Source organism: Myzus persicae, unplaced genomic scaffold, assembly GCF_001856785.1.
Source record: "Myzus persicae strain clone G006 unplaced genomic scaffold, MPER_G0061.0, whole genome shotgun sequence".
Classification (NCBI taxonomy): Eukaryota; Metazoa; Arthropoda; class Insecta; order Hemiptera; family Aphididae; genus Myzus; species Myzus persicae.
In genome coordinates, this window is record NW_019104000.1 from 433,165 (window position 1) to 460,179 (window position 27,015).

Consider the following 27,015-nt stretch of genomic DNA (forward strand, 5'->3'; position numbering starts at 1 on the left):
TATTATTTATTACGTACTATTATCATTATTAAAATATTATTGATATTTTAATTGTTTTAAATTTTTAACTTACCACTGCCCGTAGTCCGATAAATATCGTTTGAAAAAAATGTTTTTCTTCTGTTTTTTTCTTTTTTAATGAAGAAACGGTAGGAGATTGCCTATATTGATGGAATATTTTAAAAGTGGCTTAAAAACGGTGCTCGGTACGCCCGTCGTCGAAGACCAGCCATCCGGTGCCGATATTGTATGTTGCTTTTAGATTTTTATTTTGTGACTAAAACATGCTTGATTATGTATTTTATGAATTTCCTTAGTATTTATGTAATATTTGTGTGTGTGTCTGTAATTTTACAGACACATTTTTTATCTGTAAAAAATATTAGCTTTTTCTTTAATGTTTTAACCGGCAACATTTTACCTTCTCCACAGGTTGAGCGTTTGGTGGATCGAGTTCAACATTCCACGTTGCTGGCAGACAGACGTGATGCATGCAGGGCACTTAGGGCACTATCACGAAAATACCGCATTGAAGTGGGTGCAAAAGGAATGGATGCCTTGTGTCTAGTGTTACAGCAAGACCGTGCTGACGCTGAAATAGCTAGCTATGCTTTGGACACTTTAAGACTCATTATGCATAATGAGATCTATGAAGAAGAAGGTAATATTTATGCAACCAATTTATGAAAAAGGTTTTTAGTAATTAGGTACTTCTCTATTAAGTATTTAACATTAAGGTGTTATTTCTTCATTCTGATTATTTTTTACATGTTTTGGTTTTGGTTGCTAGTACCTTTCTTGCTTGAACCATACATTTTGATATCTATGAACAGTTATTTAATTCTAAAGTGTGTTTGAAATCATATTAATTTTATATTTAATTATTACTAATACCTATGTAAATATTTATAACTTAGGTAGATCATATCTATTTATTAGTAGTAATTACCAGTGGATGGTTTATTACTGGTGGGTTACCTATTTAATAGATTTATTATTCAAAATATACTATCTATATTTTAAGCATTTTGCAAAAAATATTTTATACCCGGTTTTAAATTTGTATCTTAGATACATCATAATATTCAATTTTTTTTATGATATTTTATTCATTATGATTATATTTTTTACCTAATTTTAAACATTTTCAGTTTTCCTAATTATGGGTTAACTGTTATCCTATTACAGTAAATAAATCAGTTTGTTTTTTAAAAACCGTTACCAAACATGGTTAACTGTGAATTATTACCTTAATTAATTTAAAACAATAGGTAATAGTTTAATCATTGTTATCAAGTTCTCGGTATGTAATTTAAGTTATGACTTCTGTTGTTTATTTGTGTTAAAACAAAAATGAAATATAAAACAGTGAACTTGCACTACAATATACCAAATAGGTTTTGAGTGTACCTCATCATTGAGTAGGTCACTCTAATGAAGGTGTTCAATTTGAATTTGATTTGAATTTTCTATTGCATATAAAATACTTACAAAGTACAATATTTCATTAAAATTTGAACTTCAAATTCTTACAAATGATATCATAATTGTGATTTTATTTCAATAATTTTTATTCCTGCAAAATCAATTTATGTGGAACCTTGCAATACATTTAAAACATTTTTTTACTGAGAAAAAACTTTATAATAATCGTAAAAAATGTATCTGATTAACATTTATTGAAATAAAACATAAAACATATCATGCTGCTCTATATTTTTCTTCTGCAAGAAAATTGAATAATCATAGGTATATTAATGTTGTTGATTTGTGTTCCTATGGCAATAAAAATTGGTTACGGTAAAAAAAAAATGCTGTATCCAGCCCAAAAACATATTGCAACGTGGTCCTGAGAACTTTATCACGATATTAATTATCCAGAGAAGGTTTTCTATTCCTTTTGGATAAGTAACCTGTAGATTATAGCATTGTGTACCTATAAGGTTTTTATTAATAATAAGACATGTTTGGTTTATAATTCTATAATTATTATTAGTTCATATATGTTTTATTATTATATTATATTTATTATTAGTACTTTCTGTCATGGAATATGACTGTTAATAAGTGTATAGGTGAGTACGCTTGTGTTGATGGTTACTGTCAAACTAATTGTCATCTTATTGTCTTAATAATAAGTATTCATTTGGATGGGTCAAAAAGTGTTGAATGTGTTTATGTTGTATTGCTCAATTCTATAGTGTGTGTTTAGAGTATAATATATATAATATAGTGTAATAAATGTTAAAATATCTATGTAAATAATTTAAAAGTTTAAAATGTATAAATATCTCCAAAAAAACCAAAATTGATGTTTAAAAATGAAAATTTTATTATTTAGAAAACATTTTGAGTAGATATATAATTTTTTTTGAAAATACCAAAAATACTGAGAATTTGTTTACTTTTTAATTTTTAAATTTAACTACTACGACTTAACCATAACCATCCTCAAAGTTGAAGGTTGAATTATTTTTACTGCTTAAAAAAGTGATGACCTATGAGACAAAAACATATATAAAACTAATTAACTTAACAACTCAATACTTGAATACTATATCATTTCATTACTAAGAAACTAAAATTATATGTACCTACTTGTTAAAATTTTGTTGAGTGAAACTCTAAGAGTATACTATTTTTACGACTTCTTATTATATGATAAATACAAACATTAAAATTTTTTTTTTCAGAAATTCCTGATGTAACTGCAAAAGATTCGCATAAATTGGGTGAACGTTTTACAGAAATATTCATTAAAAAAAAAGAAAATGTTGGATTGGTTTTGGATTATCTAGAGGAATTTGATTTTCATGTACGGTGGCCAGCTCTTCAGTTACTGTTACTATTGTTAACAAATAAGTGAGTTAATATAAAAACAAGGCTAAAGTAGTGCCTATAACTACATTTAATTTTAAATAAATACATTTTAATTGTTTTAAGTTACAATATTGTATATTTATAAATTATTTAATAATTAAATATTAATAATAATATTTTTAATTTTTTATATTCAATACTGTGAATTATTTATCTATGTATTGTAATTTTTTAGTATTTTATTGAGTTAAAAATTTGAAATATATCATTATTAAGTCTTACTTTTATTAATAGTACTTTGATGTATATAAGTGGGGTTCATATAATTATTAGATTTCATAGTAAATAATCAACTATTAATTTAATAATATTTACTATACGTAATTTGTCGAATAGAATAATCATTCCATCTAGATGCCCGACCACGGTCAGTAAAATAAGGTATGCTCCACCAGTGTTAACAACTTACGTATTACATACACAAATTAACAGAATACTATTATATATTAATATTATACTATCTAGTTAAATACTTTAATTTGTTGTAATATAATATACTATATACTATAATATATATTTAATAAACACTAAAAAATTATTAATGCAAATTTTTTTTTGAAAATTGCATAGGGAGTGCTTGCATTCTATTATTAAGCTTTTTGCCAATAAATACAATTGGGACCAACATTTATATGTCCATTTATCATATGTTACTTTATTATACTATATTATAATAAATCATAAATCATAATAAATTATCGTAAAAAATATTAAAAGGTACTTGATTAATAAACATCAAAATTTGTTGACTATTTGTGATAAATAAGCACAATTTTAATTAAAATTTTTTTTGATTTTATAGTTACAAGTTGATATTACGAAATCAAATATTTAATAGCATACTATACTAGTAGAAAATTATTTAAGACTATATTATAGTATATGCCAAAATAATATATACAGTGAATCCTCCCCTAACACCTTCCAATAATGGATGTTTTCTTGGGAACCAATTACAATCTTTCTTCAATCTGAGTCCTCTGAATAGCAGACAAAATGTCAGCAACCAAGAGTGTCTGGTATTTATTTGTTTCAGTATAATTGTATTCTGTTAATTTGTATATGTAAGTTGTTCACACTAGCCGGTCTCTAGACACATCTAACCTAATCATAGTAATAAATTATAATAATCTAATAACTATAAGATATTGATTATTATTGATTTAATTAGAAACCATTAATATTTATTAATTTGGAATAAATAAATTAAATATTAGTGAACTCCAATTTATATTTAAAATAATTTATATGTATAAATTTATGGTAATATAAATCCTTATTTGTAAAAAAAAAAGAAAGTTGGTATTTAACAAATATTCTAATGTTGAAATTTTAAAAACATTGGAAATGAATGCAAACTATTAAGAGGACGCCACACTCCCATTTGTTGTCTCCCTCTTACAAACACGTAACATACCAAATTTACGCCCAGCAGTTCACGTTTTATGCCGTTTGCTTAAAAATTAGAGTGAATCGACTTATTTTGAAACTTGATGATAAGAACTAAATTTTTGTTTTGTTGAAAGTTTTTTTTACAATAATTCAGTTTTTAAGTGAGTTATGAGCATTTTTAATTAACATTTATTATACACTTATACCTTATTTAAAAACTAAACTATCATTAAAAAAACTTCCTACAAAACACAGATAAGTTCTTACCATCAAGTTTCATACTAGGTCAATTCACTCTAATTTTTAAGCTAATGACATACAACGTGAACTGCTGAGTGTAAATTTGGTATATTACGCGTTTATAAGACGGAGACAACATATGCGGTTGTGGCGTCCTTTTAATACAATTTTTTGGTATAGAAATTATACAGTTGTATGACTTAAACTCCATAGATGAATACAAATAATTCATGTCCAAAAAAAATGTAATAAACATTATTTTGACTAGGTACTATATAATATATAATCATATTATTATAGTATTTTAATTCTAAGAACTTTATAGAACTACCTATATCAGCGTTTCCCAACATTTTTCCCTCGCGGCACACTAATCCCATGTTTAGCCGAAGCACACTTGTCACTGACTAATATATGTATGCATATTTTTTTTATAGTAGGCTTTCATCATATTAATTATTAATACCACATTAGGTGTATATCAGTATATTAATAACAAATAATTTAAAATGGTGTGTTTATTTAGGATAAAAAATTTTTATTACAATTATAATTAAAAATATTTCAACCTATTACCATCATTTTACGTAAACGTCTAACCTAACGTTAATAATCGTAAAATTTTGGGGCACACCTACAGAGGCCTCACGGCAAACCAATGTGCCGCTGCACACTGGTTGGGAAACACTGACCTATATGATATACTAATGTATACATATTTAATTTGCCATTAAAATTGTTGTGATTCAAAGCATATTTCTTTTATGGATTGCAATATTTATAAGTTTATAACTAGATACCTACTTTTTTATAAAAAAAATCCTTTATTTGTTTTTTATTTTCTTTATAACATTTAACATCTCATATTTTTTGATTTTTATGATTGTAAACAGGATATTTTTTATAATAGTGTTAGTGTATAAATACAAAATATTGAAAAAAAAAATTATTTCTGTGATAAGCATCAATAGTTTAATTGACTAACTTGACAAATGGGGTGAAATTGTAAAGAATACCTATCCTATAAGAATTATCCATGCTTCTATTAATTAAAACTATTAATGCTTGTTAATACAAAAAAAATAATAAACTTTGGTTTAATTATTGATGTACATATACTTTTTAAACATTTATGCTGCTTATAAAAAGTTATAAGAAACGAAAATTCATTGAAAATAAACAAAGAAAAGTGTCCTTTATTAAAAAAAGTACTATCCTGATATTTTATTTAGTATACATACATTTTAATAGCAACTGTTTTATCTTAAAAAACTGTCTTGAGTTTTTGGATTATTCTATTTCATTATGTCATTCTATTAAATTTGAAAAGTAAATCTTGTTAATAATAATAGGGCTAAAGACGTGCAAGAAATGATTTTGGTCAGTCCAATGGGAGTTTCCAAACTAATTGACATGTTGAGTGACAGCCGGGAAGTAATTCGAAATAACGTAAGTTCTTTTTAATACTACTATTTATTTATTTTTCATTACAGACCCCTTATTTTTAACAGATAAATAAACAAGTATATGACCACATTTTATTTTGCAAAATTATCTTTTGACAAGCTTATTTAAAACTGGTATAATACTGTATATTTGTATTAAATAAATAAAAAATAATTTTTGTTCATTAAAAAATAAAAGTTAGTAACTCATATCATATAGGTATTAAGAGTGCAGCCAAAATAAGTGTGATTATAATAGTACTAAATATACTATGGTTAAATACACAATTTAATGATAATATTAAATACAATTAAATGTTCAGTATTGCATAAAGTTTAATAAAACTATTTTCTAAATAATTTATTACTTATGAACCGTAATTAAATTACAATTTTTTCATTCAAAATTAAAAAAATTATTGATACTTAATTATTGAATTTAGTTGGTATGTACACAATATAATATACTAGTATAACAATTTCTGTTTACTTATGCTTACTCGTTTTTATCATTCTTGATGTGTTATATTAAACTATACTTATATTATAGTCAGGAAATAACCATGTGTTAGTGCATACCTGTATCATTTGCAAGTAACACAAATGTCATAAGCGATAGGCAGCAGCAACGAAATTGCATAATGCCTAAATATTTCCCCTTAATAAGTTAGTTAGCAAGCCCCTTAAGTTAACATTTTTATTGAGGCCTCTAAACTAAAATATTAAGTACTAAATTCATTTTATATCAATTTATTTATATCAGTTTCTGCAGTTTTACAATAACAAATGCAAAAATAATAATATTGAATTCAATAATTATAAACAATAAATGTATTAATATATTTGACCAATATTGTTTTAATTTTTTTAATATTGAATGTTTGTTTATTTTACCATTTATATTGAAGTATGCATTTTTTTAGATAATATTAAATATTAATTCATTTTATTTAGATTTTTTTTTAAAGAATCTTCTCCATCAATTTGATCTAATTTAAATAGACTTCTGAAATAATGGATGTTGTATTATGTAGCCTTTATTATATTATTAAAATCTATATAAATAGGCTATTCTGGATTCACTTCTTGCATAGGTTCTTATGTGTCCTATTATACATTCTAATGTTTCTTAAAGTATGATTTGTTAGTTTATAAAAAGTACTTATGATATTAAAATACTTCTTATAGAATTCTAAGATTTTTATGAATAGTTTATTATTAATTTGTATATGTTTGTAATAAATAATAAGTAATTTGTTTTAGTCGGTTCTTTTGTTAACACTATTGACAAAAAGCAATGCTAATATTCAAAAGATATTAGCTTTTGAAAATGCTTTTGATAGACTATTTGATGTTATACAAGAAGAAGGTAATGCAGATGGAGGAATTGTCGTTCAAGACTGTCTAAACTTAATGTTGACTTTATTAAGAAATAATATTTCGACTCAAAATTTCTTCAAAGAAGGTCTGTTCACTTACAATAATTTAAATACTACATAATAGTAATTAATAAAATTGTTTGTTTAGGTAATTTTATATCACGAATATTGCCCCTTTTACAATTGCCTCTTATTGATGAGTGGCCCGTTCAGAGAATAAACAATGTGCATTCAGTTCTTCAAATCATACGTACACTAGTGTCGCCAACTAACCCAGCTCAAGCTACTTCTTCATGCCAACAAGCCATGTATACATCTGGAATTCTAAAAGCAATATGTGATTTGTTGATTGCCACTGGTGTGCCCCGTAATCCATTAACTGAAGCCATATATACTGTTGCGGAACTTATACGTGGGCACAACGATAATCAATCATTTCTTGAATCAGTAAAGTCCAATGAAAATCCACCAAAGTATATTCATATATATGTGTTAATTAATATATTTCTGATGAATGTAGAATTACTTTCATAGTATGTATTTATTTTTAGGGATATTTTGCTATTATTGTTATGTACAATGTTAAGCGATAAGCAGCCATTTGATATGCGCTGTGCGGTGTTGTACGTTTTTCAGTGTTACTTGTACAGAAATGATTTTGGAAAAATGAAAATTGTACACAAACTATTGCCATTGGAAAAAGAAGGTATTGTTATAACTTACAATGCCTTGCTACTATTATGGTTATTTAGTAATTCAATTCTCTATTTGTATATGTATTATATAGTAACTGAAACTTGCATCAGCCATCTTCTTTGTCGAGGTTTGTTCAACAAGGAACCTTTGAACAGCTGGTTCTCAGCAGTGGCACTTTCATATGCTCTTATTGACAATCCAGAGGGTAAGGAAAAGCTGCTGAATGTCAAGTTGTCGTCCAATGATAATAATGAGCCACCAACATTACTGCAACAGATAGTTATTTCCATCCAAACAGTATGTACTTTCTAGGATCGTAACAGTTACAACATTAAAAAGAATACTCAATTGATATTTAATTTTAGAATGATAAAGCACAGTGTAAAATTGGATATTTGATGTTTTTGTCTACTTGGTTTGCTCATTGTTCACTGGCTGTCGAAAGTTTCTTGAAAATTAATTCAGGCATACCATACTTTATAACTCAGGTTCGTATTTACTATTCATTCATAATTATTTGTTATGTATGCTACAATCATATTATTTCTTTAACTCCCTTGTATAGGTAAAATTTAATTATATTTTATATTCTAATAATTATGGTGTTTTTTCATTTTTTTTTATCACATAGCATTTTGGAATAGTAACAATTTTTCAATCTTCTACATTGACTATTAATGGTAGTTGGTAGTATAAAATTGGATCTAGATGGTATTTCAGATTTCTCATGCAATTTTTTATTGGAGTATACAAAAAAAATCAGCTTTAAGCAATATCAATTTCGTATGAGCTTTCTAAGTTTAAATTTTGACCAAATTTGATATTCAAATGCAGAAAAACGATTTTTCTCTTACAATTTTTGATATTTTTTTATAATTTAAAAATTATAATAGAAACATTAAACATTCTACTATTGCTTAAGTAATCATTTTCTGAACACAATGACATTTTCAAAATATTTTAAAACCTACCTATAATTTTAATAAAATAATAATAATAATTCATGGTAAAGTATAATATAAATTATTATTTAATATAATATATGCAAAATTATTGTCAAGATTTAGTTCACCATATTGTACTACTAACGTCTAACAGTAAAATTGATGTAGAATTTATGCCGAATTTTCTATTTTTAATTCTTCATTGCACATTTTTAAAGCAATTCTTGTGGATCTTGCTTTACGCCAAGCTGGCCAAGATTTATCCAAGAACTGAAATCTTTCTATCCCCTGGAAAACATTGGGTCATGAACATGTATTTTTAATTGCAAGAAATTCTAAAAATAATCATGATTAATATTATATATATTATTTATGAATTCATCATAGTTACTGCCGTTACTGATAACATTATCGAGTGTGATAAAAAATAAAAATGCATTATGAATTTCTACTAAAATAAAATACATTTAATATTTAAACAATCTCTAAATAGTTTGAGTGTCTTAAAAATTTAAATAGTTATCAGTATTGAATAAAATTAACTATAATAAATTGACATGTATGTATGGATGTGTATCGATTTAAAATGTACCATTCATACATAAGGGCTATACAAATATACAATGTTCAGATTAGACACATTATAATATTAATTTCCTTATCAGTCGCCCCACACTGACAATTCATCAAATTATTGTTATATAAATTTACCTATGTATATTTTTCTCCATTAACCTGCAGTCCAGTTAAAATGGTGGTGATAATCTATTGATTAAAACAGAATATTGATATTCAATTGCATAGTACTCGCTAAACTGCCAACATGTACCTACAACTGTACAAGTATATAAATTAAAAAACAACGGTGATTAAATTAGTTATTAACTAATACCTAAGGCCTAACTAAGTGTGTACGGACGGTATACTTATTACCTAATGTACTTGCATAAAGAAACTACCAAAACAAGCAAAAAACACGTAATTGTGCTTGTGCATGTGTTTCGTTATAATAAATAAAAATACTGCTACAACACATATTTTGTTCAGATCTAATCGTTCTCTTATGACATAAAGCGAATAAGCGAGTACGCAATTTTGATTGGACTCAGACAAAATAACATAATCAAAAAACAAATAAATAAATGAACAAGAGAATCGATACGGTTGGGTGCTTCGAATTGTTTTTAATTTAGAAGTACCACTACCCACGCTCGATTTTCGTCGTGTAAAAGAATGTAATTTTCGTCAGTAGAACAGTGTACAATATATCGTGACGTAAATATTATCAATTATAATAGAATGTCCTATTACTTTTATTTGTACAATTATTTTTGTAATACATCCATATGACCATATTCTTTCTTGTCGTATACACAAAGTATACACAAAGAAAGTAAATGCCGCCAATCTGGCCATCTCTTGAACATCTCCTTAAGCCGCTCCTTAAATTACTGGAAGAGCAATTAAATTTAGTCTAACTCAAACTTCTAAGCAGATATATCTAATATCTGACTTTTTTTTACGAATTCAATACTATATAAAGAAACGTTCTTGTAGGTGATTTAAGGTTTTTATGCATCTATTACATAATATAGTTTACACCGGCATTTATACATATATGCTTGTGGGTGTGGAGCACTATTATCTCTCTATTTTTACCACTAGACTGAATATTCAACAAATAACTTTATATAGGTCCATAAATGCATTATATAATAGTATACAGTACATATTCTTGTACTGTAATTTTTTTCTTGTATTGTGACACGTACGAGGTGAAATAGTTCGTGTTAAATATAGAACGATTCTTTTAACAATCAGCATATCGTTACATTTGTGTGTTCTCCAAAAAGATAAATTTACATGGATCGAAATACTTCCAACACTACATAAAAAACAAATTATATTGTATAATGATAAGTACTTAATATTTTCATAAAACAATGATTATAATCTTACCTCACAATCTTAATAATTTATTTTATATTCTAAAGGCTAACTTCAAAAAACTTAAATGTATACATAAGGAATTCAAACGGATATTTTTTTTTTTTAATCAGCATTAATTAAATACGTTTAAATTACCTTGTTGATCCATTTCTTTAATTTACATTTAAAACATTTAAAATATACATCTCAAATTATGAAAAAAATGAAAACCGATCGCTTCAACTTTAGTTGTGTACGTCGATATTTTCAAGAAAACAGTCTACAACGAATTATTTATTTAATTAATTTTAAGCGGAAAAGTCATGGATGTAAAATATGTGTGTAGCGTGTTTGTATTAGATCACTGTAATAGATGAGTTTATTTGAGTTCAATGATAAATCAATGCATGTACGAAAATCCTGAGTGGGGACAGTATATCGCAGCCACTTTTCTAAAGCTATTTTTTAATTTATTTATAATAAGTACTATAATATAATTAATCTTTTTATTAGTGATACGGATGGTTGAACTTATATTTTCCAAAAACAACAAGTTTACTATACTAAAAGTTTAGTTATTTGTATTATGTTAGTTTAAATTTTATGAAAATTACACCACGAGTATATAGAAAATAATAATACACATAATGGCTAAAAGTGTAAGTGGTAAGGGTAAGTCCGTTAAAGGATTGTAAATAGGTAATGTGTATTTTTAAATTTATGTTAAAACATTTGAGGACCTTTTGTTGTTAAATGCTCAAACCTTTTTTTTTAAATTTAAAATTTAAATACCTATAAAATATTTGAAAATTGTATGGATTTTTAACTACAAAATAATATGGAATTTTTTTCGTTATTTGACGAATTTCGTTCCAATTTGAATTTGAAACAATTATAAAAAAATTGTTAGTGTATAATTTTGATAATTTTTGTCAAAAATCTTATAATTATTACAATTTCAAGGTTTTTGACCTAGTAATAAAATAAATTAAGTTACAATTTTTTTCAACATTTCAAAAAAAACAAAATACTAGAAAAACTAGAACATTTTAGATTTTTATAAAAATACAAAAATTAGATCCATTTTGATACTATAAACTGCCAACGATATTGAAGATTGACTTACTTTTTTTCGTGTATAGGTAATGAGTATATTTTAAAGTTATGTGTAATATTTGATTTATAATTTATATACATATATGCGATTACCAGTTATTTTTACAAGTAAAATCCAGATGACCTTAATAATTGTTTGTAGGGTGTAATTGTATTTTACAAAATATTATAGACTTTATACACTTATACATGTGACATATTTTTAATTATTTTAACCCTGTATAGCAAGGGAGCACGTTGTGTTTACGCATCCCGCCGTTGTGGTACCAACTGATCCTGGCGGGAGAGTTGTGGTTGGGAATGCGTTGGCTCTATACTGACTTTGGTCGGGCTGCGGCTTGCTCTCTTGCTTTCTTGCTGGGTAGGCTGACATGGTCTATATACCAGGGGTGGCCAGCGATATGAGTCATAAGCCGCAGAATATAATGAAAAGGAATAATACCTATTATCATACTTGTAAAAATGTTTAGACACGAGCCGCGGTTTGGCTACTCCTGACATATATTATCAATGATCATTGAAACGTATACGTATAATATTATTATCTGTGGACCTATTATAATTTATAATGTATATTGTATGTACAATATAAGTACATCAGAAATATATATTTGGGTAGCTTAAGCCCCTCCCCTGAGAACTTTCCCTATTATTTTCCACCTGATATCGTTTTATTTGATCACATTTTTTTGTTGTCAATCATAATATTATATATATGTTGTAGTATTCTATTAATTTCATGCACTGCATATCATTATCTATGTCTTGCTTATGTATAGACGAATCGTCTAGAGAACGAAGAGATCGAAGAAATCGTCAGCGGTTTGAGCACGTTTGTGATGGGTATATGCTTAGCGTTCAATCCTGATACGGTGGAAAATTTCAAAAAAGTAAATTAAAGATTAAAGTATACTTTAACACTCAAATTTTTCAGGACTTACGATGTTTTGTTTAATTCTCAGGACAGCCTAAGACATTTGATTACCAAACGGATAGGCATAGAAACGTTTGTGGATAAATTAAACGATGTGTCTCGAAACGAATCGTACACCAGAGCCAGCAAACACCCGCAACCGACGGCCCAAGACTCAAATACTCTATTATTGGATTACGAGTTTTGCAAGTTGTTTAAAATGCTCGAAGGTGCGTACCTATATAGGTACTATAAATTATAATAGTGTAGTAAGAATAACACACCTATACACGGCTATAATACGATGCTATACAATATTTTATGTTCTATATGAGTGACGACTTAATACTTAAAATCAATTGTAAACGATGTTTGTGGAAATGTGAATGATGTTAATAACATTAATGTTACAATAATGTAATGAGCCCATCTAATTCATATTCCATTTAATTTATCAATTCAAAATACTTGAATATACAGAGTAATTCACCAAGTGTGCTAACCCCTATTATTTCCTAAAGTAATGAATTCATTACAATTCTGTTAAAAACTATACTTAAAGATTTGTATATTTTCAAATTCTTGAGATTTTACCACTTAAGGAGTGTGCTATAACGATAATTTTTTTTTTTTTAGAAACCCCTATTTTCTGTAAATGAATTAGGTAGTAGATAATTTTTTTGAAATTTTGATGTATATTACATTATTCAAAATTCGAATGAGTAGTTTATAATGTTTATACAAAGGATAGTTCTCAATAATGATTTTACAAAAATATAAAATATAGATATAATATTGGATCTTGAATCTAGACCGTGAAGTATATTATAATTTATAATTTACTTGGATATATATAAATTTTTATTTTTAATTATAAACAGTAGAGGCCGCTTATTAGGAACACTGATTATTGATATAATCACGTTATTGAAACAAAATGTCCCGGGACCGACCAGCCGTATATTAGAACATTGAAAATAAATCGGATTATTGAAACATCACATCGGTTATTTGAAACAAATAGGCTAAGGGCTAAGGGCAAAGATTGGCTAATCAATTGGGACAAAGCGCTAAATCGGAACATTTTAATTACTCATTGATTACTATCCCGCTCATATCATTGACTGCATAAACTTAAGGCACATAAAAGTATATTGATGGTATAATTACTAAAATTTTCAAATCACTATGGCCTGCTTATCTTCCAAAATCATTTATCATGGACCTAAGTAGTAATACTACACAAAGTTAAATAACTCAATACTACTTCTTCAAATTTTGATTTAGATACAACATTTTCAGAAAAGTTAAAAGCTAAACTATTTTTCAGTCTTCCACTGTAATAGGGGAAAGTCTAGAAGGAGGGTTCTCATTTGAAAAACCAGAAGTTGATTGTATCTCCTCAAGACAATCTTTAAGTGGTTCAAAAAATCTCGAGGATTTGAAAATATGATCTTAAGTTTAATTCCTAAAATCAGATTTTGAATAACTGTACTATTGAAGAAAAAACTCAAAAAAGGGGCCTAGTATGCTTGGTGAATATCTATTGATATATCTATCTTATGCGCGGAGAGTGCAGGCTGTGTCAATGTCATAATATAGTGTATCGGCCGCCTAATCTGAGTTATATTATTCTACAAAATCATGTCCATATCCTATGCAGGAATGATCATGAGAGCGCTGAACACGCTTCCCGGCCAGGACGATAGCGAAAAATTGGTGACCAATCAAAAACAAATCGAAGAGCTCAACGCCACCGTGGACGGCCTGAAAAACGAATTGACTGAGAAGACCAACCGGATCGAGGAACTGTGCAGGCTGGCTAACGATTTCCGGGACGACACGGATCGTATAAAAACCGAAGTGTGTATGACTTGAAATTGATTTTGATTTTCCTGACTCTATATATCCGCAAATAATAATGTATTATGTTTCATGGCATGAACTAATTTCTAAACGTATAACGTTGTTAATCTATCGATGCCTGTGTGTTTCAGTTGTTTAGACTCCAGGAAAATCACATGTCGCTCATACAAGCTTACCAGCTGAAAGAAAATGAACTGGAATCGTACAGACGTTTACTAGAAATGCACGGGATTTGGGTAAGTTACAATACATGTAATTATAAATCACGTAACGTTGACGCTTTAGTTTGAAGAAAAAAATGTTAACGTTGTGCAAATCTTTTTTATACACTCAAAATTGTTGGTATTCCCATTGAATTTCTATTCAATTGGTAAAGTTATTAATTATTATTTGATAAAAACTCACAAAACGCCCCTTATCGAATAAAAATTTGGTCTCTGCAGTTAAAGCCATCGCGTACATAAGTATTGAATTTCAAAAGCACAAAAGTGGATTTCAAACAATTGTTGTGATTTTGTCTATAGTAATGTTAACACAATATAGTAGTACTGTTGGTAGATTTCTTTAAACAGTAAAATATTATACAATGTTCTTTTAAGTTGAAAGTAAATAATTGTTATTTTTGCTGCACCAAATATAATTTCTTCTTCTGAGGCTTTAGAGTCTTATTACCTGCAGGTCTTAAATTGTTTTATTTTATTTTGTGGATTGGTATCTTTGTATATTCTTAAATAATAATAAGTAAAAAAGTGTAATTAAGATAAGTACGTGTAAGATAACCTGAAAAAGTGTATTTTCTACTACGAAATCTAACGTCACCCGTATGCTATCATTGTATAGTATATACTATAAAACATTATCGTTAAAGGTATTTTTAAAGGCAAAATAAAATTATCTTGAATTAATTGATAGTTTTTTGTGTCACAAATGCATTTTTTAACATAAACGTTTAAACACTTTTATAATCAAAGTTTAAATGAAAAATTGAAAAAATAAATAAATATTTTTCGTCAAACATTAAAATAGATAAAATATAAATAATAACTTGTTAATTTTTTTAATTTATTCTTACAAAATGATCCAATGACGTTTACTATAAAATTAAAAATAATAACAGTATTAAAGTTGCAAACTAGTCCCGTTCCCAGATCACGCTGTACTGTGTATAATGGTTATCGGATTTATCTGCACTTTCGATAACATATGTGGTTATAGCCAAATATGGCGGCCATAAATCGTAAATTTTGACATTATACAAAAAATATGCAGACTACACACATAATATATTATAATTTATACTTCTATATTTTTGTAGGATTTAAAAAATATATACTGATTTCAGGTATAGACTTATATTTTTCCGAATAATTCTGTATATTTGATCGAAGTTCACACGGATATAGTTGTTGGTACTAGCTTTTATTCTGTACCAATTTTTTTTTTTTTATTAGCATTTATATTTTAAATTAGGGGGTGATATCGATATGATAAGCATTGTGACATTTGTATAGTAGACTCGTATAAGCTTATTAGTCGTTACTCGTTAATAAAAATAAAAATAAAAATTATTCGTTCATGTTCAATATGTTTTATGTTTTATGTATTATAATATTATTATTATTTTATGCTTTATTACTTATACATTAACATAGTTAGCAAAGTAAATGCTTCAAATTTTGAAATTAAAAATGTAGCCATCATGTAGGTAACTATTTAAAAATACTAAGTTGATGTTGGTTTCACTAATAGGTACTGCAAGTACGAAAAATAATAATTATATAAAATGTTGAAGTTAAATTTTTCAAAATTAAAATTCTGAAAAATTAATATTTTTGAAAGAACGACAATTCACTGTTTAAACAAAAATAGCTCTGTGTATAGTGTTTGACGATTTGTTTTAGTCGATCTCTTATTACACTATAATTATACGTGTAACAAATATCGCTAGTACTCGTATAATTATATAGTCTGCTTGTTTGGCATTAGGGACGATTACTGATTAGTTTGTATAGTTGTACCTACTTTTATATTGCAGTTTTAAACTGGCATTATTTTATACATTTTATAAAATAGTTTGTAATTTTGCGATATGAATGCAGAAAAACGTCTGACGCAGACATATTATTGAAGTATACTGGGTGGTGAAAAAAAACCGTTTGATAATATTATATCTATTGTTAGATTTACATTTTACCTCTGGAAAATTTGATTTCCAATATAAAAATGTCGGCATTCGCGTTTTCTCTATAACCCAACAGTTTACGTCATGACTCATGATGTTGTAAACAAAAGCCAATTCTTGTTTTTCGATTGGCTATCCACGGTTTTTAGTAGGTACGTAAAATATTGTCTTATTTTCCTTCGGTATTTTGGTATTTTCATTTTATTATAACTACGGTAAATGTTGAAACTTTCGCATCGTTTTATATTTGATTTTACGACTCACTAGTTTTTAAATAGAACAAAAAGTTACTCAAAGTTGTATAAGTCAAACGATATTCCAATTTCCAATGTATTCTGAAAAATATAAATAGCACAGTGTTAAATTCACAATTCTTACAATTTATATTGTACTAAATTATTTGTAACAAATTCAATTATTATTTAAAATGTCGTATAATAAAACTTCTTTTTAATATTCATTTCTTATTAAATTATTTGTTCATATTTAATTTTATATATTTATATCGATGTTGACGATATTGTTAATGATGGCCGGTGACTAATTACGAGTTAAAAAAATGTTGTAAACTTTGAAAAAATAATGACAATTAAAACGATGTATAATATAATTAATGGCAGCTATAATTGAATTATGTTTTTGATTTATAAATAAAATAAAAACTAAGATAAGTCAGTAGTTGACGTTTGGATTCCCGAATAATTTATTTCATAATTATCATAATATAGTCTCTCGGGACGTTAATTAAACCAGTAAAAAAAAAACGAACAAATATTGGACTCCAAAATATGTGAATTAAAAATTAAAGTTTCAAATTTTTTTAGTTATATTTATAAACTCACACAAAACGAAATCAACGTTACAGTTTTTACAAGGCCATTACTTCTTTTCCGCTGGCTTTTTGTTTTCACTTCTAGTTTGCTAAGATTACGCGACGTAGTTCTTATTTATTACCGAATTTACTTATGCGTTTTTAGGCTAAAATGTTCACCGTATATTAATTATACAAAATACAATTTATTTAACGATTTAAAATCGATGTAATGTATATGTGTGAGTGTGTCATACGCGCGTCTCGTGTGCAGTCATCCTGAATATGCAAAAATTAGTCATAACAAAATTTGTTAGTCCACAATGTGTAATGGGTAATAAACACATACACAGTAATACCTTATTAATAGTTATGTATATAGAAATAATAAATACGAATGTACACTTGTTTTTTTAAAAAAATTGGTAGCTAAATTAAAAAATGATTGAGAGGTGTGCTAATTTAGAGCGTATAATATATTCATAAATATATACATAATATATCCCATTCTCGAAAAAAAAATAGCGTATTGACTACTGTCTGTCTCACAAAAGAAACAATGTTTTCATTTTATCGCGTAATGACAATAAATAGTAATATAATTACTTAAAATAATCTTGATGGTTTTTTTCACAAAATTGATGCATTACAACACATTAGTTGCAAGTTGCGGAATTTGAACGTACTATTTAAAATGTCCGTATACTGAATTTGTTTAATCAATGTACAACGAATTATTATTATTAAGATACGATTATCATATTGTAATTTACATCCGCTACTAATGTATTAAAATCTTTATTATTATTTATTTTAACAAGATTGATATTTACCGTTAAAATCTATATTCTAATTGCCTTTTTTTTTATAAACAGCAATTTTTTAGTATTCTGATTTTGATTTCTCGATAAATAAAACAAGTTTAATAATGGTACCTTTATAGAAGGCCATTAACATATGATGATTTATGGTTTAAAGTAGTTGTATTTATAACAATGAAATAAACCTATGATATGACTCCAGGAGATTCTTTGGGAATGCAGAGGGAGAATGTTGGACTTCGGCTGGTGATAACGCTTATGGGTGCTATTTGAAAAAAGGGAGACAAAAAGTTTTAAATTTTATGAAAGGATTCTGGGTTGTACCTATATGTTGTCATGAAGTTTAAAGACTTTATAGATAAAGTTTATAACACAGTTCAACTCAAATATGTTACAAAGTGTAGTTTAAGAATCAATTTCATTGTTAAAAAACATCAGGATTATTTAATTACATGCATTGAAAAAAACGTGTTTATATTTCTTGAAAGAAACAATAATGGTATTATAGATGTGACTTATACATGCCTATATCATTATTATATGTTAAAAGTCACTTATCTACTCTCGTCGTGCCATCGACGATGATAATATTATTTTTTATTCGACGGTGACTATAGAGTTGTACGGTATTATGAGTTTATCATACTTTGTGTAATTTACTTACATACATTTATTATTCACGATTGTTACATATTTCCGTCTACTTTCTAGAGTACTTATAATAAAATTTGGTAAGGTTGAAATTGTGTATACAGATATAAGTTAAAATGACTATATAGTTAGGTATCAATAAATTATTTAATATTTTTAATTAAAACTAAAAACTTTTACTTTAGGATTAGCTAATTTTGCTAACTTCTACCTATTTTGAGATAATGATTCATTTTTAATGTGGTCTATAGACTATAGAAGTATAGAAACGATTTTTGTGAAAAATAAATAAATATATAATACCCATGCATAGTTTATAAACTTGAAAGAATACAATATTTTCTTATTAGGTTTATCGAAAGTTTTTGTTATTAGGTTATACTCGAAAACAATCAGTTATCATATTATTATTATTATTAAACCTAATGGTTTTACGAGTGGAGAATTTCGACAGTAAACCATGGAGTCCTACTTGGGAATAATGTACCACACTACACATCATTGTCCGTATATAAGTTCTCATGGGTGTGTTTAATGTTTATAATAATATTATATTCTATACATCTACGAGTATATATTATACTAAACATGTATGTCTAATATATGATGTAAGTAAGTTATAACGTCACTTACAAACGTAGTATATTTAGAGCTCCTAACCTATACCCATTTAAGGTGTACAACTTAAATACCTACTTAAATTACTGCAGTCCAATTGTTGTATACATTTACTACATATTTAATGTATAGAAAAAGTTGTTGCCAAAAAAACACCCTCGCAATATCTTAATACGACAATACCCTGCAGTACACTGAATGTACACCTATTATAATTATTTGCTCGACTGTAAATTATACCGGCATGTATGGACGTTTGTCAATAAGCTAAACACTGCAGTCTGTTGTGCAAATATATAAGGTATTGTGTTACTGAAACGTGTGTGTGTGTGTGTGTGTGTGTGTGTGTGTGTGTGTGTGTGTGTGTGTGTGTGTGTGTGTGTGTGTGTGGAAGGGTGTAAGTAAAATATATTTGTTAAGGTTATATGCAAACGAAAAATCAGAACATTATCTGAGTCTGAGTAAACTATAGGTACGCCGACATACTTCTCTTGTGTTTGCTGCTTTAGGTTCCATATTATGTATTATGTGTGAAATGTTGTTATTGTTATTTTTTCGGGTATATAGTATGTGAGCCCTAAAATGCTCCACTCCTTAAAGTTCGAAAATCAATGTTGTTATCCATCAATAATATATCATCCTAAATATGCCGTGTGCATGGTAAATACTAAATAGTAATGAGAATCTAGCTGAAAACCCTCAAAAAGACTTTAGCTCTACTTGTGGGAGCTATACCTTATAAACAGTTGTTGCAAATAGGTTATATATTATATAGTAGGTACACAATTTATACTGTTGATTTACGATTTATACATTGAAAAATCTGAAAAAAATACAGACACGGGGACGCAGTATATACTTAGGTATTTCAGATATTGAGATATGTTGTGATGTTTTGTAATTTGAAAGTTTGAAAATAATGACAAATTGACAAGTATTGCATTTGAAACACGAACAGATCGGTGCTCGGTCACTGATAAACTAACTATGTACCTGATTCAAATTTTTCATATTTTCGACACGAATATTCTTATACTGTTGAATTATAACGACATACATGATACATATAACTAAAATCGTTATCTTCGTTTAAATATCTTATTTGTCCAAATTTGAACAAAATATCTATAAAAAAAACTATTTATATACTTTTAGATTTTTTAGGTACTGAACTACTCTTATGAAAAACCTTGTATTAAATTTTCAATTCTTAGCTACGTATACAGGTTGAACAGCTAAAAAATGATTTTAATATTTTTGCATATTGGACGAATGTTGTCAACATTTCAACTTGAAATACTTATAAAAACTTGTACCTATTTATCTTTATAATTTTTAAATAGCTATAGTAAAAACGTACGAGTAGCCTTATGTAAAATTTTTCAAGTTTTTTGACCCAGTGAAAAAAATTACATTGACATTTATAGAAAAAAATATTTAAAAAAAATTGTAAAACTGTATTTAAATAGCACTAAAAGAGTCAAAATGTGTGCCATGTGTAGGACATAATAGTAAAAACAGTAAAGTTATTCGTTCAGTCGTTCTAGACTCATAAAACTATAAGAAACTATTCAATTTAAATTTAATACAATTTATAAAATAAATCATCCTGTTATTATTTCTTTAATTTTTTATATACTCAATATTTTACAGTTAAATATTAACATATAAACATGACAAAAACGGGAGATACCGCAGAAAGATAATATAAATTATCAAATTATATATTACGAATTTATATAATAATGAATTAATTTAATATATTTCTTGAACAAAATCCTGATAAAGATTTTCGGGACACTGGGACGTCTAAAAACCCTTGAGTCTAGACCCTAGTCCAAACTCCAAACTATAGCCACTCTTAAAATATAGACAACTCAGGGTAAAATGTATTACTGTTCGCGATAAGTATCCATGATAACTAGCGAATAGATAAAATAAATGAGGCACTACCTATAGGTTTTTGTGTCATATTATGAATATTTTGTTCATGTTCCTAATGTTACGATAGCAATGAGCAATGGCCAATAAATAATCAACAAAACATTTAATGACTGTTTTTGTTTTGTATATTTTCCTTATTCCTCTCATAATCTATAATTTACTTAAAAAGGTTTTCATCAGTAGTTTTCAGTTGAGTAATATGTATAGCCCTGTAATTATACTTAGGAACAAAATTACTTTTTTTTCTGCTAAAGATATTATCTGTACCGAATATAATGTATAAAGACTTCAAAGTCTGTACCTTAAAAATGTATCTATAGGACACTCGCTTCAGTTTTCAAAAATCCAAATTTGCGTATATATACAAATTAAATTAATTACACCAAAAAAAAACCCGTGTGTAGTTTCACTTCTTATCAATTACGATCAAAGGCTTAGCTGTTGAAAACATAACATCTGTTATAGAGATATTTATCGGTAAAAGCATACTAATCATAACGATTGACAAAAATTAAGTATTTTAGGTGGGTATACATAAAATCTGTTTCAGAGCTGCTATTACGGTTAAATTATACATAAAAAAAATTTTCATTTACCTACCTAACCATTTCGATTACATATAATTTTAGCAGTATTAGTAAACTTTCTAATTGAATTATGTACGCATCGTACGACTCATTAGTAATAATTTATATTCAGAATCAGAGAACACATTGACATCAACATCAATTAACATTGAAATTTGATGTTGAAATATAAACTAAAAAAGGGGAAAAGTAGGTTACTGTTCTACTGTAGGTACAATAGATGTCCAGTAAATCATTGTGATTATGTATGTGTTAAAACTGAATTCTATGATAAATCATTGCGAAAAATGATTATTAGCAAAGGCGGTATGTCTGCATCCTATATAACTAAGTACCTATATTTTATGATACATTAATATTAAATAAATTTATCTTACTATAATGAAAATATAGTAGGTTGATTTGATTTTTTTCTGAAAATGTAACTATATTATACATATAAAATATAACAATACACGATAAACGTATTAAATCTACCCACACAATAATGATTTTGATTTACAACAAAATATCTTAAATTCATATTCTTCGCTTAATTGCCTTATTTCATCCAAATTTAACCTTTAAATATCCATAAAAAAATCGTGTATATATATTTTTTTAGATTTTTTGGTACTGGTATGAACTTACTGCTTATGAAAAACCGTGTATTAAATGTTCAACACTTAGCTATGAAGACTGAAAATTGTATACATTTGTAACTATAAATAATTTTCAAATTTTCGGGGTTTTGATAATGTATAAAAAATCGCGTCCATGTATCTTTTTTAAATAGCTATGATAACAACTTATATGAGGAATCTTGTTCTACATTTTCTAGTTTTTTTAACTGAACGAATATTTTTTGCTTGCATAGAAAAAAAGAGTCTTAAGTCAAAGTATTTTAAAAATTTTACCATACGTGCAGAATGCTAATAAAAACATTTTTTTTTTTTATAAAAATGACTTTATTTTGAATATTACAATCTATACAGGGGTGTACAATAAGTAATAATTATGGTGAGTGAAAGAAAAACTATGAACTAATGACAAGGTAGGAAATCCCTCATTAGGGACACCTAGTGGCTTTACAATAACATTTACAATTTATACAATAACATTTAATTTAAACAATTTATAAAATTTTTAAGTCGCGGCACCAGTTCCGCTTGAGTCGTCTGGTTGGATTTCCGGGTAGTGCTGGTGTAGCAAGGTCTCTGATGAGCTGGTTGGAGTTGGATTGGAGTTTTGCGTGGAAGCGTTTGTAGTATATGGTAGCAGTTTCGTTAACAGAGCAGATTCTTAGGTCGGAGTTAATTGCATTGTTGGAGATATACCAGGGTGCTCCAGTTATTAAACGACAGCAGATATTCTGGAAGGCTTGGATAGTTCTCTTATTAGATTGTTTAGCAGAACCCCAGATTACTACCCCATACACCCAGAGAGGTTGCAGAAGAGTTTTATATAGTATGAGTTTAAGTGGTAGTGCTAGATTTGAGCGTAGGAGTGGCCTTAGCAGATGAAGTCTTGAGTTTAGCTTTTTACGTTTGTCTTTTAGATGAGAAGACCATGTGAGACGTCTGTCGAATATTAAGCCGAGGTATTTCACTTCGTTTGAGTGAGGAATAATGGTGTTATTCATTGATATAGGAGGGCAGTTATGGGGCCTGAGAGCAAATGTGACGAAGGAAGACTTCGATTCGTTGACTTTAATTTTCCATTTAGTGAACCATTGGGAAAGAGTATCAATGTGGAATTGTAGTTGAAGGCTTGCATTTTTTAAAAATTTAAAGTAGGTACCAACAGAATTAGTAATTCGTGATTGAATTACAATAAAATAAGAAAATACATTTTGTCAAAAATTGTTGTTTTTTCGTTATTCCAATTAAGACTTTTCTTTTAATTACCCCGTTATTATAAGTAGTAACTAGATTTACTTTTCTAAAAAATAAAAAAAAATAATTATACTTCATTGTAAAATCAATACATTTTTGACTCCGCCTAGAATCTAAAAATGTTTCTCACAAATCGTATGATTACCAGATTATTTGAAGGTATTGTATGAAGTAAAAGACATATTTATCAGATTTGGGCGAAAACCAAATCGGTTTCTATCCGGTTTATACCATTTTTTGTTTGATATTCAATCATAATTTATTTTTATTCACACGCATACACACACTTAACTTATACATTGCGTATTTGAGGTTGTGTTTTCCTTTAGCACCTTATGGAAGAACTCAAAAACGTGATAACCCAATGTCCCACCCTAATATGTCAGTCACGGGTATTGTTTTTTATCGATTCAATGTAATTTTACTTCGTTTATTATTATTAGTCTCTTGAAATGCACAGGCATGTGTTATAAAGCTGAGCCATAAAATATACAAAATACAGGATGATTTTTTTTAACGTTTAACATTTACTTTTAGTCTATTTTTATGTTTTTTTAAATGTAGGTGTGCTACCTTTTAAAATACATTTTTTATACCAGCTAGTACCTACTATACATAGTAAAATATTAAACAAAAACTCAACGTTCCCATCTTAGGACAGGACTATTTAAATTGTTTTTAAAAACTTTAATTTTGTTGTTTTTATACCGGCTTTACATTTTCAAAAATAAAATAAAGTACTAGATAGGTTTTATTTATAACAACAATTTATATTTTAATAATTTCATGTCTTGAATTATTTTTTTTTCTAAAAATTCAAACATATCCGAACAAATTAAATTCTATATAGTATATAGATATATCTAACAATATAGCCACACGAATAATATAGTATTGAAAATTGTACGTGTGTTATGCGAATCAAACATAATATGATTTGATGCTTACTTATAAACTCCTGCTGGGTCGCAGTACTATAATAGTTTTTTCTTAAAATAAATACCCATCATATTTATTAGTTGTATATACAACCATATTAATATTATAGGTTATGTATCTAAGTTATTAAATACGAATGACGAATATTATTCTCGTTCTATATTTTTTACTTTTTATGTGGTTATCACCGTACTGTGTTCTCTTTTTACAAAGGTCGTATCGCTTTGGAATGTGTACATAATACATGTTCAATATATAAAATCAACTATAATTAATAACTATATTTACCTATTATATATGTTATTTCCATAGCCTTCCCAGATGAAAAAGAAAAATAATGAATCTCAGAATTTCGTGTTTGGTACATTTAGCTCCCCCTCCCTAAAATGTCAGCCCAGTTGCGCCTTTGGGGTAACGTGCAGAAGCACAGATGTAGGGTTTTTATTTTTATTATTGCTTTTTTTTCAAAGATAAAAAAGTAAACTTATACATCAGTACATCACCTTGCGCATGTGACATCGCATATACCTATACCCATTATTAGTCAAAATTTGAATTTTGTATCTAAGTTTTTCAATGAATAATAGGAGCTTATTTAAATTTAAAGTTTTTTCTATTAGTGGTTGAGGTTCCAATCGCATCCTTTCCTGTCCCTCTCCCCACTTTTCATGAAACTATGATACGAAGTATTATTGTCAAGTTAGAATACTCCTCTCGTACGTATCATGCATGTTAAATTGTTTACCTAAATACAGTTAATAATATACTCCGTGTCACTGATATATTGCTTTATAAATTAATATTATATTTATGAAAAACAATCAACTTAAGAAACTTATAATATTTATGTACATTGTACCTACACCAATTATGAATTATAGAAATATAATATATCATATAGTGTATGACTATGTAGGTACATCACACGCAGTACCTATACATAATTATATGTACATATTACTTTTGCTTCTTTTATACGAAAATATATTACATAAACACACCAATAGATTCACATTTTTTTAAGATAAGACAATGTTTGTTTTAAATAAAATCATTACAATGATCAATTTAAATTATATTCATTTCAACATATGCAATATGCCATGCTTAACATTATGATGTAATTACAGTTTTAATACTCGCTTAATTTTGTCGTTTTCAAATAAATCGATAACAGACGTTCTATCAAAATTCGTTGAAAACTTGAATATATTTGTATGCTTTTATAAATGACCGTATGTAGATTTATGTATAATCTCTAACTGTTATTGATCGATCACATCGGACGAATTAATATAATATTTGATGTCCTATGCGTTGCCGGTTGGAATCAATCAATTGGAATATAAAAATGATAATATTATAATAACAAGACTTATCTTTCGACTGTTTTGTCCCACTTGACTTCAAAACGTTCTAAATTTTTGATTTGTTTGTTTATACGATCATTAGCAGACCGAAAATCCGGCCGTCAATCAGCAGCAGGAACCAATACCAATGGTCAATTCGATGGCGATCGCGGGAGGACTGCCGCCATTGCAACAACAGCTACCGTACGAAGAAGGTACAACGGCACACCAACAGACGCTCGAGGAGTCATTTAGGAACGATTTAAACGTCTAAAAAGTCGACGGGCGCCACTGTACTTTACACGAATGTTCCCCACCCGTAAACGAGTATTACCTATAAACCATGTATGTATATTGTACTTGTCACGATGTCGACTACCATGATCTTGTACACGTGACCACGTATATCTTACCAAAAATCTAAAATTTATATGATTAA

General features: G+C 27.5%; 1 protein-coding gene across 2 annotated transcripts; it reads left to right on the forward strand.

Moving 5' to 3' along the window:
- LOC111037442 (general vesicular transport factor p115) lies at positions 1-27,015 on the forward strand. 2 transcript variants are annotated; one of them, XM_022320019.1, is made up of 14 exons: positions 1-247; positions 433-661; positions 2,694-2,862; positions 5,865-5,961; positions 7,221-7,422; positions 7,485-7,809; positions 7,888-8,042; positions 8,124-8,329; positions 8,398-8,520; positions 12,801-12,911; positions 12,984-13,164; positions 14,598-14,797; positions 14,932-15,036; positions 26,683-27,015. In XM_022320019.1, exons 1-14 carry the CDS (start codon positions 170-172, stop codon positions 26,848-26,850), a joined length of 2,349 nt encoding a protein of 782 aa, XP_022175711.1. In that variant the 5' UTR covers positions 1-169; the 3' UTR covers positions 26,851-27,015. The 2 variants fall into 2 exon arrangements, with proteins under 2 accessions (XP_022175711.1, XP_022175710.1); XM_022320018.1 differs by having other exon boundaries at positions 2-247; positions 26,680-27,015.